This window comes from Lepidochelys kempii, chromosome 3, assembly GCF_965140265.1.
Source record: "Lepidochelys kempii isolate rLepKem1 chromosome 3, rLepKem1.hap2, whole genome shotgun sequence".
NCBI classification, from domain to species: domain Eukaryota; kingdom Metazoa; phylum Chordata; order Testudines; family Cheloniidae; genus Lepidochelys; species Lepidochelys kempii.
This window is the reverse complement of record NC_133258.1, coordinates 39,298,724-39,313,685: the sequence shown is the minus strand read 5'-3', so window position 1 is coordinate 39,313,685 and position 14,962 is coordinate 39,298,724. Positions and strand designations below refer to the sequence as shown.

At 38.8% G+C, this 14,962-nt stretch overlaps 1 protein-coding gene across 3 annotated transcripts in view; it reads left to right on the top strand.

Moving 5' to 3' along the window:
• Positions 1 to 14,962, top strand: part of TDRP (testis development related protein) — a 38,021-nt gene that overhangs the window by 10,282 nt on the left and 12,777 nt on the right. For 2 of the 3 annotated variants that reach the window (XM_073336180.1, XM_073336181.1), the window contains one exon: positions 4,221 to 4,280. The exons of the other annotated variant lie outside the window; for it this stretch is intronic. In XM_073336180.1, coding sequence (XP_073192281.1) covers positions 4,221 to 4,280 — 60 coding nt within the window. The remainder of the gene's footprint in view (positions 1 to 4,220; positions 4,281 to 14,962) is intronic. 3 annotated transcript variants of the gene reach the window in all.

Sequence of the window (14,962 nt, the reverse complement as noted above, 5' to 3'; positions counted from 1 at the left end):
AACTGCATCAGAGAATTTTTGCAAAAATTGTCCATCAGTGCTGACAGACGTTTTTGTAAAAATTCCATACAGTAAACAAGGTTTTCATAACTAGATCAAGGTAAGACTTCGATTACTGCTTTTCAGGCTGGTAGAGATCTAACTGTGATGACTTTCCATAGGCCAGTCTTCTGAACATAAATAGTCACATTTAAACATGGTTTTAAAACATGCTTATTACCCAGTTGCTTTACAGTAGTTTCTTTTAGGCTCTGTATGGACAGAAAAAAAAAAGTTGTTTTAATCTAGATATTTACCTGTGGAAAAAACACATTTGTGGGCAGAATAAAGCATGTTACAACATGTTTTATTCACAATTACAATTAAAGATGGTGTATTTTGGTAGTGTAGATACGTTTTAGGTTTTGATCATGAATAGCTTTGGGGGTGAAAAAGATTTTTTTTTTGTATAAGAAAACAATGGTTGACCCCCTAATGAGTATGTTGAATCTGCTCTTCCTCTGAAGTAATCTAGTTAATATTTTTCATCAGTGATAGTCATAGGTAAGTCTAAAATTGTATAGTCTGTCCAAATGGATTTTAGCTACTTTGCTGTGAAAATAGGCAAATGAATCTCACAAAATGAAGCCTAAAATCTTGGCAATCTTATCATTAGACCACCTGTTCTAGTTCCCATCCACTGGAGGCTAGCAGAAGGATCTTTGATTTATGACTTTTCAAAAGGCTGGCACCTTACAATGCAGCACCTTTAGTAATCAACATTGGATATACATCCAAATCATTGCATTGCACTTGAACATGTAGCCTTATGTCCTAGACGTAAAAGAGTTATGGCTGAGTAATATTGATACACACAGCCCTTCTAAATATTTTCTGAAAAGTGCAGATCTAGTTTTTCTAACATCTGTATGGAGAGTCATGTGACAGTGCTCATCTCCAACCCAAGTTAATTTTATTTCAGGAAGTTGTTGTAATATTGAATGAAATACATCACTAAAGCTTTTACAACGTCCGTTCTTTCTGTGTTCATTTAAACGCGATCACTCATCTTCTAATGTTGATTTGACCTCTTAGTTTCATGACTGTAAATATGTATACCTGCCTGCACTGTCCCTTTTTCCAGATATATTCATGCACAACAAACAAAATGGTGCATAATGTCAATGTCACTCAGTTACCTCTTGTTGCTTCCTTCCTACCTGAAGCTGTGTACATTTACCATTGCCTTTTGTCTTTGAAGCCAACTCTTAATCCAGACAAGAAGAAATTCTGCCTTAATAATATACTTAGCCCTCTGTATCTCTTTTGATACTGTACCAAAGCCACCTTGAACTCTAGTAAACTATCTACTACTTCGCAACAGCTCTTGTTGTCACTTCTTTGAAGAAGTTAATCAGGTGGCATGACCACCTCTTCTAAATCTGTTATGACGGTCTCTGATCGGCCTATATCGTTGTTTTACTGTTTGATCTGTAATCCATGACTCAGGAATCTTTCCAACTATAGAGGCTAATTTGCAGGCTTGTAGTTTCCTGGGTGATTTTCAGATCCCTTTTTCAATGCATATTTTCAGGCATGGAGGGAGGCTGGGAATATTCTTTGCTATTTTCCCTGAGAAATTAAATATGTCAAGTTTTTATCCTAGCCTACACTTGTAATCACCACAGTGTAGACATTTTAAAATTACAATGCCTAATTCCTTGATCAATTGTGGGGGAAATAATTAAGACAGGTGAGCAGGAGAGCAACAATTTACATTTAAAGGATTTATAGTAAAAGTGATCGTTACCCAAATCCGTTTTACAGATTATTTCTTTTTGCTATAAATTGTATATTTTGTTCATGCTTTTGATTTTTGACATCCAGACTTATAGTATGAGGTTGACGCACTGATTGGAAATAATTAATAATTTGCCATTTATGTAGTAGGGCAGCTCTTGTCCTGTATGCCCCCCCTTTTGGTACATTCTTTGTGTTTAACCAGGTTTCTCAGCTTAGATTTCTTATTAAAAGTGAATAATCAAAAGAGGCTAGTTTATTACTTAACCACAAGAGAAACTGAGGAAAAGTAGATCAACAGTATAATCTTTATACAAAAAAGTTTGTAGCTTATTGAGTTAATCCCTTGAGTACTTTATGGTTTGCAGTATGTTCAACAAAAGGACACTTGTGTTTCCTTGTGGAAACTTGTGTGTACTGACATTCTATTGCCAAACCTGGAAATTTGCTTTTAAGTTGTTGATCAGAGTTTACCAAATGCATGGAACATTAGCATTTAGTTACTTGTTCAGCAACAGAAGACTGTAGCCCTACGAGTTCAACATGTAAGTGAAAAGAAATAGTGTAATATTGTACATTATCCAAACCTAAATTACAATGAATAATTCTGAAATAATTTGAACATCAAAAATTATTATATAGGAAAAATTGGCATGGTAAAGGAAACTGAGCATGAAATATGCAGGTAGAGAAATTCTAGAATAAAACCTTTTTTAAAAAAAAAAAAAAAAAAACCCTTCTAATCCCTTCCCACCTATAATAATAGGAGAAATAAATATATACTATTTATCAATCATAAAAGCATTTAGTAATGTGTGGTGCTGAAAGAAAAAAGCAGTGAACGTAGTTTCATTAATAGTAATAATTATCATCTTGAAATCACTGTGTTCAATATATATATTTATAAAGATATAAGAAGTGTGGAGGGAAATGTTTAACTGGCTTTTTCCTCTTCCTCTTGGTATGATGGACTGTGTTTACTGGCTGCCACCAACTGGTTCTTTGCTCTATAGACAATGAAAGAGGTTGCTGAAACTGGTAGCTCTGCTAACCAGATGCCAGGTGCTCTGTGGGTCCCCCATTTCCGCCTTTTATTTTTTTCACTTTTCACCAAAATGAGTAGGTTTCTCCCCATTGATGCCTAGAACATTCTCAGAAATTTTGAATTGATTGGATGCAGCATTACATCTAAACGTCAAAAAAGAGATGTGCCATAAAGTAGAGTGTAAGGCCTTGTAAACTGGGCCAACTCTTTTAGAGCTGACAAAGGAGTGAGGTGAAAATGGGGGGACTTTATTTTTAATATAGCTCCTTTTCAAAGCCTCAACATTTTAAAAAAGAAAATTATTAACCATTTAATAATACTTAGAATTTGTATAACACTTTTTTCATCATTAAAGTACTGTAAAGTACTCTTTAATCCTTTCAACTCTCATCTGTAGTAGTATTCTCCAATTTTAAAGATAAGCTCTGCATTTTGGTTAGCTAACTGATTTTCCAAAAGCCCCAGCAAGTAATTTTTTAGTTCTTTGTGATCCCAGGAGGTCCTGACATTGTCCTGTACTCTAACAACTAGGTCTGCTACTGTTGTGGAGATCTCCTGTAGAGATCACTATACTTATCTCCAAAATGCAGCTTTCTCTGGGATATAACAGCCAGTGTAATGGTTCCCGAAACACTACACCACATTTAGGGACAGGAACTGAAGTAGGAGAATATAGCCCATAGTGGGGAATTTGGGTAAGAAGAATAGAATTTGGGCAGGATGTTAAGGAAGACATGCATAGAGTCTCTAGTTAGCACAAGTGATTAGGATCATACTTTGTCTCATTCTGAAGACAGTACCTGTGGCAGCATGGTATACTTGTGGCCCAATAGGGTAATAGTTTTAGCTCTGAGTTGAAGAGAAATGTGCTACCACTTCCTGCAGTACTTTGGTTTTCCTTGGAAGCCTCCAGTCTATATAATGAGCAAGCTTGACCCGTTGAGCAGGCTTTATCTTGCTTAACTTGTGAGAACTAGTAAAATTACATCCAAGGAAAAAAATAGCTCTGTACATGAGATAGTAATGTATAAAACATGGTCATCGAAATGAGGCTTCAAATATAGATCAAAACAACATCAATAGAATGTTGAGGTAGAGATAATCCCTGGTGGAAGTTTTATTTCTTTACTTTTATATATTGTGACAGTTTGGCTATTTATAACTTTTGACACACAACGTGGCATTGATCTGAATGAGATTTTGTTTACATCTTTCATTTTTCATTAAGTTTTGTAAACATTTGAGTTGTATATCATATCTTCATAATAAGTTACCATTGAGATGAGCTGAGTAAAATAAAGACATCATGAATATTCTGAAACAAGTATTCCATATTGTTCAGCTATAACTGACTGTACTATTTCCTTCCCCCCCTTCTCCGCCTCCCCCCCCGAAGAATAAGGACCAGTTTCTTCATGATGAAGTTACGTCTTCTGTGTCACAACTTGCAACAAAGGTAAATATTTGTTCCTTCAGTAATTAAACTTGTTTCATGTTATGCATTTTTCTGTTAATGCATGTTAGGAAAATCCTTATTTCTTTTCTGCCCCCTGAGTTGAGCTTTTATTCGCTATGGCTTTGTACTAATTCTTTATTTATTTTTTTTAAGAAAAATATTTTTAACCTGTATTCAAGTCTTTTACTAATTTTTTCTCCAGTGTTGGAGTACTATTAAAATAAAATAAAAAAAGCAAGGAACCAAAGGAATAACTGAAGTAGAGGGCTAAGAAAATTTTCAAAGGGTACGTATAACAAGCTATAAAAGATAAAAAGTAAAATGGATGTTTCTTAACTATAGTATAGGTACTGTTTTCCAAGTTTGACTCTCCCTCTGACCACAAGTGGTTTGGGACTCTGTTTTTCATCTTAAGCAAAAGCAAATTAAACCAATTTCTGCAGCCAGTAAAATGTATGTCTTTAAACCTCCCCAGAACATACGCTCTTAAAAATGCATGAGTTGAAGGTTAAAGGATCAGAAGTTGAACTTAATTATTGCAAGTAAGAACTTGTTTTGAAATTCCAAATGAATTGAGCAAAGTGATTGAACTATAGTTTAATTGGTGTAAAAGGATACTTTCTATTAATAATGTATGAAAGTCACTTCTTTGCCTCATCTTTGTTAGATCAGTGGTTTTCAAACCGTGGGTTGCAACCCAAAACTGGGTTGCAGAATGGAAGGGACTGGGTCGCAGTGGCTTTGCTCAGCACTGCCGACCGGGCCATTAAAAGTCCCGTCAGTGGTGCTACCTGGCTAAGGAAGGCTTGTCCCTACCTGTTCTGATACTGCGCTCTACCCTAGAAGCAGCCAGCAGCAGGTCCAGCTCCGCAATGGGAGCTGTGGGGGATGGTGCCTGAGGGCGGGAGTCACGCGGAGCCACTTGTGTACCTCCGCCTAGGAGCTGGACCTGCTACTGTGCTTCTGGGGCACAGCGCAGTCTGCAGTGCCAGGACAGACAAGACCCCTGCCTCTGCACCCCCACTGCGCTGCTGACCAGGAGCTGGCCGAGGTAAGCCCACACCCCAACTCCGTGCCTCCGCCCCAGCCCTGAGCCCCCCCAAACCTGGAGCCCCTTCCTGCACCCCAAACCCCTCATCCCCAGCCACACCCCAGAGCCTACACCCCCAGTCTGGAGCCCTGACCCCCTCCCACACCCCAAACCCCTCATTGCCAGCTCTGTTGGGTCGTGGGCATCAACAATTTTCTTCAACTGGGTCGCAAGAAAAAAATGGTTTTTACTGAAATTATAAGTTCAAAATGTACTATAATTTTCCTGTTTTTTTTTTAACTTCATATAAAATATGGTACTAGAAAAAATTGACTCCTTGTATCACAGATAAGTTTTAATGGATTTCAGGCCAGATATTGGAAATTCAAAACAATGAAAAATAATTCTTTAAAATTGTTTCTATTTTGGGACTTTTTATAGACTTTCTTAATCATTTGTAAAGACTTGTAACCCTTGTTTTGGTTTCAGGGAAACATTTCACCAGCTAAATCAGTGAGCTGTCATTATCATACAAACTTTGTTAAACCGATACATTAGAGAAATCTTTTGGCAACCCTGCCTTTTCCCTTAACTGCCTTTTTCTCCAACTGTTCGTGTCTGCAGAATCATTTCAGTTCTTTATTTGGGTAATCTAAACTTTTTTAAAATGTGATGCAGTGAGGTTCTTTGGAATATTTAATCTTTGATAAAGAGTTAAAGAATTACGCATGTTGGGAGGCCATTCATGTACTTCATGGCTATAGGGGAATCCCTGTACTGAATCAATATAACTAAGGACAGTAAAGCACAGCTGGAAGTTTTGTGTGGTTGGAGAGGGAATTTCGTGATTCCCACTGTGACTAACAGACCAGTTTTGGAAAAAATGGAGTGGACTGGTTTGTGGGGAAGTAAGTCAGTCACTTTTTACCATGTGTATTGGAAATTGCAGCACATTCAGGTCAGCTCCAGCCCACTCAAACCACAGAGTAGAGCGGCCTTTTGTCAGCAGCTGAGTCCAGAAACAATGTTTTTCTTGTCTTTTGGTATCTGGGGGCAAGCTCCAGATTGGATAAGAGATTTATTTTACATTATATCCTCCCTTCAATAAAGCCTAATGTATTTATTATAGACAGTGGAGTTAGCAACACTTGTAGTTAAGGTTGCCTGACACCTTCCATTATAAGACCCTGTTTTCAGTTGCTTATAACTTTGCCAAACTTCAACCATTTGGAGCAAAAATTTCGACGTCAGGTATCTGTATCAGGCTGAATTTTTGTGGAAAAATTTCTGTGCAAACAGTCCACTCATTTCTCAGATCATAGTTAGTAGAAAATATGTGATTTTGCCCAGGTGAAAAAAATTCTTACAGCTCTTTGCTGAAAAGCCCTAGTGCATCTATGCATTGGGGAATGGGCCTGGAATTTGGCAAAGGGATTGACTTAGTGTCAGAAGTGTGCCTTAAGCTATTCCAGTGAAAATATGGCCAAATTGGGTCAAGTTATGAACCTCTGAAAAACTCAGTTCACAAATAAGTAGAGGCGTGTTAAGAGTTTGGCAGTTAAATTCTCTGAAGATTCCGTCTGCACAGAATATTCTCCATCCTATGACCAAGCAAGACTTTTCTCCAGTTGTTACTCTTGAAAGCCAGGGACTGCTGTGGCACCAGAACTGAGAGCAGGGAGACCCTCTCTTGTTTTCTCAAAGCTCCCCGCACTTAGAGTCTATGTAATCAGGCGGAAGAAGAAAATGTCTGGGTTGTTTACAGTCAGATTTATAACCAGTGTTTACTTTAAAAAGGAATTAATTTTTTGTAGTAAACCCAACAACCCAAACATATTTTACTCTCCTGTTTTTGACACCTTATTTGTCTCCATCTGCCTCACACCTTATTCTGTATATTTTAATGACTGCCATCCTGCCTTCAGTTACATTTACAAATTGTCTCTCATTTTTATTTTTGTTTAATTTAATTTAAATATTTTAGTGGAGGTTCATCATGTACTCAATGTGTCAGACTTCTAGGTTGTGTTTTTCAGTTGCCTTTTTAACCACTGTCAGAATTCCTGCTCTGTTTCCTTTTAACTGTGACTCATTCTCATAGCTTCCATTTCTTCATGCCCATTCTGGCCCTTTGGCACAGTTTTAATGATGAATTATGTACCTTTTAAAATTAACTTAAAAGGGACTCTTCAGTGATGATTTACTCCTTCTCAGAAGGATGTTATGTTGTGTCATTTCTTTCTTATTGGCTAACAAAGGTGCCTGCTTAGTATAGAAATCTAGCATAATATGCATTGTCATACTACATTGAGTAAATATTCGTATAGTTGTGGAAAGCTGTTATTTATTTCTGATAGTGCTCACCAAGTGGGCTTTCTAAATGCATAAGGAGGACAGTCCCTCATCTGAGAATCTTATAATTTAAGGGAAAACAGTAGATCCAAATAAGTAGACAGAGAGGTCTGAGGAAAAGGAATAATAGGAAGCAATCTATATGCAATTTATATAGAAGTCAACTTGAATCATTATAGTCAACATAACAGAAGGTATTTCAAAAAGGACTTGAAGGAGGACAGAATAGGGAGGGGCCTGTGGAGGAGTTCAGGGAGATTGTATTGTGCAGAGGATGCTGTAAGAAAGAGGGCATAGAAGACTGTGAGAATCTAACAGATAAGTGATGAGGTTGGAAACATTGGCAGAGTGGAGGAAACGCAACTATGGAGCAGCAGATTGCCTCCTGTTGTGGAAGTGACTGTGCAAGCTTCCACTTTCAGCTATGCCAATTAAAGGTAGCTTTTTCACGGTACAGAAAGTAGAGTACTGCTGGAGCTGGGGTTTTGGCCAGCTGAAGTGGAGGAATTTGCTCCGAGGGCTTCAGATCCTTAGAAACCTGTAAAGAGAAGATGGTTTCCCTGATGCTAGTTGGTTGACTTTTAATGATTAGTCCTATTGATCTTGAACAGTACAGGAGGAGGACTGTGTGGGACACTGCATTACAGCAGGCCAGTCCTTTAATCACCTAAAATGGCAGATAGGATAGGAAAGGGGGAGTCTTGCAGTGGCTGGCTTTTCTCTGAAGGGAACACTCCTTGCTTTTATGAGTCCAGCCAACATAGGTCAGACCTTCACATACCTCTAGTTCTATTGGTGAGTATTGGACTTCAAAGGGATGCTCCTTCATTAGTTTCTGCTTTGTTTTATGAGAACAGTTGACTGCAATCTGTAAGATGGATCCTGGTCCCTGATGGGTCCACTTTAAAGTTACCTTTCTAAAAGGCTAATATCACAGGCAAATATAGTCTTTAATAGTATTCTATATTCTTGTCAGACAAGAGATTTTAGTTGAATTATAGCTTTGTTAAATTACATCTCTTTAATTTTAAAGGTCAGTGTTTGAATATATAACTGAGTTTGGGCTAACGATACCAATAAGCTGTGGAAATTAGATTGTTTCCTGTTCATCAGTGATGTGAAACAACACTCAAAGAGATTAGGGATCTACAAATCATCTAATTACCCTTACAATGGATTTTTCTCTCTAAATACTTTATGGAAAAGAGACTTCTAGAGATGGGAATACCCACTCCTGACCTTTACATTGACAGTGGAGACTTGCAAACTAACTATGAAATCATTGGTCATAACTTCGTAGGTAAGGTTGAGTGAGAATTTTTCTGTTTAACTGAAGCTTTAAACCTTTATTTTGTAAAAATGTCATTACAATGACAAAAAATTAACAAAGTAAATTTTTACTACTATGACTTTTTCATGGTGGTTTGAAAATTGGGTTTCTACAGAGAAAATTATAAGGTTTGCAAAATGACCTTTTTAAATTTTTTACTGGATGTCTTACCTCTTTTCCGACACCCCTTGGAAATCTAAATACTTTAGGGTTTGTGCTTTTCTTCATGTGCTGCTCTTCATGTTCTGGTTAATACAATATCAGTTATATGTTAGGTAATCTGGGTCATGATTTTTCACTTTCTCTCCGTAACTGAAAAGAAATGCACCAAGTCAAACCTATCAGATTTATCAATAGGCTTGGAAGGATTAGTTTTTTATTGGTAAATGTCGATTTCACAGTATACACACAAACTTACTAAAAAATATTTCCAGCAATGGTCATTGAAATTTACAGATAAAGTAAGAAAAATGCTGCTTTAGAAATTAAGTTTGATTTAAGAGTATTTAATTTGTGGTTTTTGACATGTGATATTGACAGTTTGTATTTTAAAGCTTTATAAAATTCTTAACTTTTTGAATCTCATCATCTATGGTCATTACATCATTGTTGTCTGATCCCTCCCATAATTTCCCCCACTGTGAAAATGTCAATTGATAAAAATAGTGTAAAAAAAAAAAAGCTCAAAATAAACATTAATATTATCCATCAAAATTGCAACCAAAAGAAATCAAATTCTACCAGGCCTTTTTATCAGTAACAACATAACATGATACGCCTAGGGAGGTGGGTAGGCAGTGACACTCCCCTACTAAATTCCCCAGTAGTTTAGGGGAAGGTTTGAAAGAGGAGTTCATGAGTTTAAATCTCATGTGTACTACTGGGGTTTATATTACAACTGATGGGAAAACAAATTTCTGTTTAACAAAAAATGCTGATGTTTTGACATTTGTTTTCCTCCCTCATTGGAGGAATGAGACCTTCAGAATGTTGGGCTTGTTTTTGTTTTGTTTTGTTTTTTTTTTTGTGGAAAATCATGAGAGCAACTCACTGCAGAATAGTCAATAGCTGAATAGTTGGAGCACTCACTTAGGATGTGGGAGATGCAGATTAAAGTCGCTGCTCTGAATCAGACAAGTGAGATGTGTGTCTTGGCTATTCTGGAGGGATCTCTTTGTCTCAGACCAGACATTCCAGCCTCGACCTGAGAAACCTTTCCAACAAAATTTTAGTTGAAACCAATACGTTTCCACAAAATATTTTGGTTTGATTGGCAAAATGTTTCCTAAATTTTTTTTTGACCAGCTACAGCTTTTATTCCCATGCACTTAACTGCTTGAGAAAGCAGTCATGTATGAGCTGGCTACCTATTTTAGAAATAAATTATAATGGTTACCTCAGGTTACTGCAGGTGAGGAACCCAGAACTTTAATGTGATAGACTCAAATCCTAGCTATCCAGGTGCAGTTGAATACATTTTGTTGTTCTGACTCTTACTGCTAAACCACACTCTTCTCCTGGTACTTAACTAAGAATTTCTGATCTTCAGTGTACTACTGTTGTCTAGAAAATAGATGTATACACTGGGAGAGTGTGCATAAAATCATACGCTAGTGGCTGAACTAAGTAGAGACTAGCAATTATTCTTGTAGGTCAAATGGTAGATTTCTGGTCTGAATGTTCAAATCCTGCTGTTGACCTATGTGAAGGGATGTTATGGCTGTATGTGACAAATGTTGTTTACAAAGTTTTTTTTTCTTTTTAAAAACAACTAATTTTATTTAATTCGCACAATGAGAAAACACCCTGTAACACACATTTGTAGTTTTAAGAACTATTATGTGTAAATTGACACATTAAAATGCAGGTGTTTTCACATTTCAGTCATTTGTGAATTCCCTCTCTAATTTCCCTGATCCTGGGGAACTATCTGCTAAGGTTCATCAACCCTGTGCATGTGTATGAATGAATGTGTGTCTTATATATAAAACACTAAGAAATAAACATACACTATCTTCATTTAGTGACAATTAAGGTTGCATTGGGACACAACCTGTGAGCTCAAAACCTGAAAACCATGGAAATAATGTGATAGGCAAAAAACCTTGTAAATTCCTTGTATTTCTACTTCCAAGAGATATGAAGCAATATGTGTTCCAACTTAGTCATACTCTGATGGTAGTGCACCACTCTAACAATGATCTCAGCAAAGTTAAGGTAGAATAACTTTCCAAATGAATTGAATGTGTGATAGTCAATGTGTTGATACAATTATGAATCATGTTTATTACAATAATGTCTAGGGTTCAATTGAGAACAGGCTTCCATAGTAATAGGCACTGTACAGATACAGAACAAGAGACAGTCCTGCCCCAAAGCACTTACAATGTAAATAGAAAAGTCGTATGTAGGGGAGGAGAAAAGGATAGAAGTTTCAAGCAGAATACACAATGAGTTGGTTGCAAATGTCATATTAGTTCCACAACTTTTTGGTTTGTTATTTCAGTGCTTTCAGTGAGGTTATGTTAGGAAGGAATTAGCTAGACAGAGAGACAGTGGAAAGGTGAGGAGGAAGAGCATGATGGAAGAGTGGGAAGGGCTTGGAGAAAACAGTTAGCACGGTGGGGAGAATGACCAGCACTGGGGAGAGAGCATCTGTGCAACAGCATTTGAGGTCATTGTTAAGGTTCTGCGCCACAGTGTGAGTTTGAGGAAGTTTAAGTACACGTTGTTTTTTTGGTTTCTGTTGGAAGTGGAAATGAAGGCCTTTTGGAGGGTTGGGGAATTTTACTGAACGAGATGTGAATTTTGCTGAGCGAGACAATGTGAAAATGGCAAGGAACACAAGAGACTTTACCATTAACTTTTTCCATGCTTTTCAGGTTTTGAGTTGGTGAGATGTGTCCTGATTCAAATTTAACTGTCATTAAATGAAGTTTGTGTGTATGTGTGTGTGTGCGCATGAAACTTTTTAATCCTAATGGTTTTTAGGGATTCCTCTTTTACTCACACTATTATTATTAATTTGTATTATCATAGCACCTAGGAACCCTAGTGATGGACCAGGACCCCATTTTGATAGGTTCATAGAATATCAGGGTTGAAAGGGACCTCAGGAGGTCATCTAGTCCAACCCCCTGCTCAAAGCAGGACCAATCCCCAATTTTTGCCCCAGATCTCTAAATGGCCCCCTCAGGGATTGAACTCGCAACCCTGGGTTTAGCAGGCTCATGCTCAAACCACTGAGCTATCCCTCCCCCCAAACACACAAGAAAAAGACTCTCCCTGCTCCAAAAAGCTTACAAAGACAAGAAAGAAACAGATGGATACAGACATTCCTATTGGAGGGAGGTACAAGGAAACTATAAGACACTGTTGGTGAGCATGATAGGCTGTGGTCTCAGTGCACCAGCAGCCTAACTGTTGTCAAGTCTTTTGTAGGCATCATGGCAAAGGAGAGTTTTGAGGAGGGTTTTTAAGGAGAATCATGAGTTAGTATTGCAGATATTTACTGGGAATAGGGTTGCCACCCAGACAGTCTAGTTTTTGGCTTCTGTGTCCAGGTGCCATTTAGAGTTGCCAGGTGCTCGGTTTTAAATAGCATTCGAACCAAAAGTCTGGTTACCATGGGGTGGCAGGGAGGTACGGGGTCATTAACCCATGCCAGCCCCGGCTCAGCAGGGGCTGCCTCTTGCCTGAAGGCAGGCTCCTTGAGATGATTCAGTGGCGTTGGGAGAGAGGAGTGAGCAATAGGGATGAGACCTTGGCGGGGAAGGCAGAGCATGTGTGGGGCTTTCAGGGAATAGGGTGAGAAGGGTGGAGTCTGGGGAAGAGGCGGGGTGGGGCCTTGGGGTAGGGCTCAGGGGTCCAGTTACCAGCAATTAGAAAGGTGGCAGCCCTAACCGGGAGCTCCTCCCAAGTATGAGGGGCAGTAAGGGAGAAAGTACGAAGATGCTTCCAGGAAATTTAACAAGTGGGTAATAGAGGCTGAGATCATGGCCCAGTTGTAGGTGAGGGCTGAATTCTATATAACAAATGAGAGATGGTAGGTAGGGAAGAGTCTTGCAAATGAGAACAAACATCTTATGCTTGATGTGATAGAGAGTGGTGGAGTGGGAGTGGACTCTGGCAAAGAGAGAGGTGACATGGTGAAAGCAATGGGCTCGGGAAATGATCTTTGCAGAAGTATTCTGAATGCACATGAGCCTGGCAAGGTTGTATGTGTGAAGGATGAGAGAAAGATGTTGCAGTAATTGAGATGTAAATGGTGAGAGCTTGAATGAGAGTTTTAGTTTTGTGCATAGGAAAGGATATATCTTACAGATGATTAGCACATAAGAACGTCCATACTGGGTCAGACCAATGGTCCATCTAGCCCAGTATTCTGTCTTCCAACAGTGATCAATGTCTGGTGCTTCAAAGGGAATGAACAGAACAGTCAATCATTGAGTAGTCCATCCCCTGTTATCCACTTCCCTCTTCTGGCAGTTAGAGGCTAGGGACACCTAGACCATAGGGTTGTATCCCTGACTATCTCTACTAATAGCCATTGATGGACCTATCCTCCAAGAACTTACCTAATTCTTTTTTAACGCAATTATATTTTTGGCCTTCACAGCATCCTCTGACAATGAGTTCCACAGGTTGACTGTGTATTGTGTGACAAAGTACTTTGTTTTGTTTGTTTTAAACCTGCTGCCTGTTAATTTCATTGGGTGTTCACTGGTTCTTGTGTTATGTGGAGGAGTAAATAACTCTTCCTTATTCATTTTCTCCATACCATTCATGATTTTATAGACCTCAGTCTTCTCCCCCTTAGTCATATCGAAAGCCTTGCTAAAGTTAAGGTATATCATGTCCACTGCTTTCCCCATATCCACAGAACCAGTTATCTCATCATAGACGGCAATCAGGTTGGTCAGGCATGACTTACCCTTGGTGAATTCATGTTGACTGTTCCTGATCAACTTCCTTTCCTCCAAGTGCTTCAAAATCGATTCCTTGAGGACATGCTCCATGATTTTTCTGGGAACTGAGGCAAGGCTAACTGGTCTGTAGTTCCCCAGATTCTCCTTTTTCCCTTTTTAAAAGATGGGCACTATATTTGCCTTTTCCCAATCATCCGCCACCTCCCCTGATCGCCACGAGATAATGGTCCATGGCTCTGCAATCGCATCAGTCAATTCCCTCAGCACCTTCGGATGCATTGCATTCGGACCCATGGACTTGTACATGTCCAACTTTTCTAAATAGTCCTTAACCTGTTCTTTCACCACTGAGAGCTGCTCACCTCCTCCCCATACTGTGCTGCCTAGTGCAGCAGTCTGGGAGCTGACCTTGTCTGTGAAGACTGAGGGGAAAAAAAGCTTTGAGTACTTCAGCTTTTTCCACATCATCTGTCACTAGGTTGACTTTCCCATTCAGTAAGGGTCCCACACTTTCCGTGACCACCACCTTGTTGCCAACATATGTGTAGAAACCCTTTTTGTTACTCTTCACATGCCTTGCTAGCTGCAAAATCCAATTGTGCTTTGGCCTGCTTGATTTCACCCCTGCATGCTTGAGCAATATTTTTATTCTCCTCTCTAGTCATCTGTCCAAGTTTCCACTTCTTGTAAGCTTCCTTTTTGTGTTTAAGCTCACTGAAGATATCTCTGTTAAGCCAAGCTGGTTTCCTGCCATATTTGCTTTTCCATCTGCACATCAGGATGGTTTGTTCCTGTGCCCTCAATAAGGCTTCTTTAAAATACAGGCAGCTCTCCTGGACTCCTTTCCCCCTCATATTAGCCTCCCAGGGATTCTGCCCATTAGTTCCCTGAGGGAGTTAAAGTCTGCTTTTGTGAAGTCCAGGGTCCGTATTCTGCTGCTCTCCTTTCTTCCTTTTCTCAGGATCTTGAACTTGACCATCTCATGGTCTCTGCAACCCAGGTTGCCACCCACTTCTACTTCCCCTACTAATTTTTCCTTGTT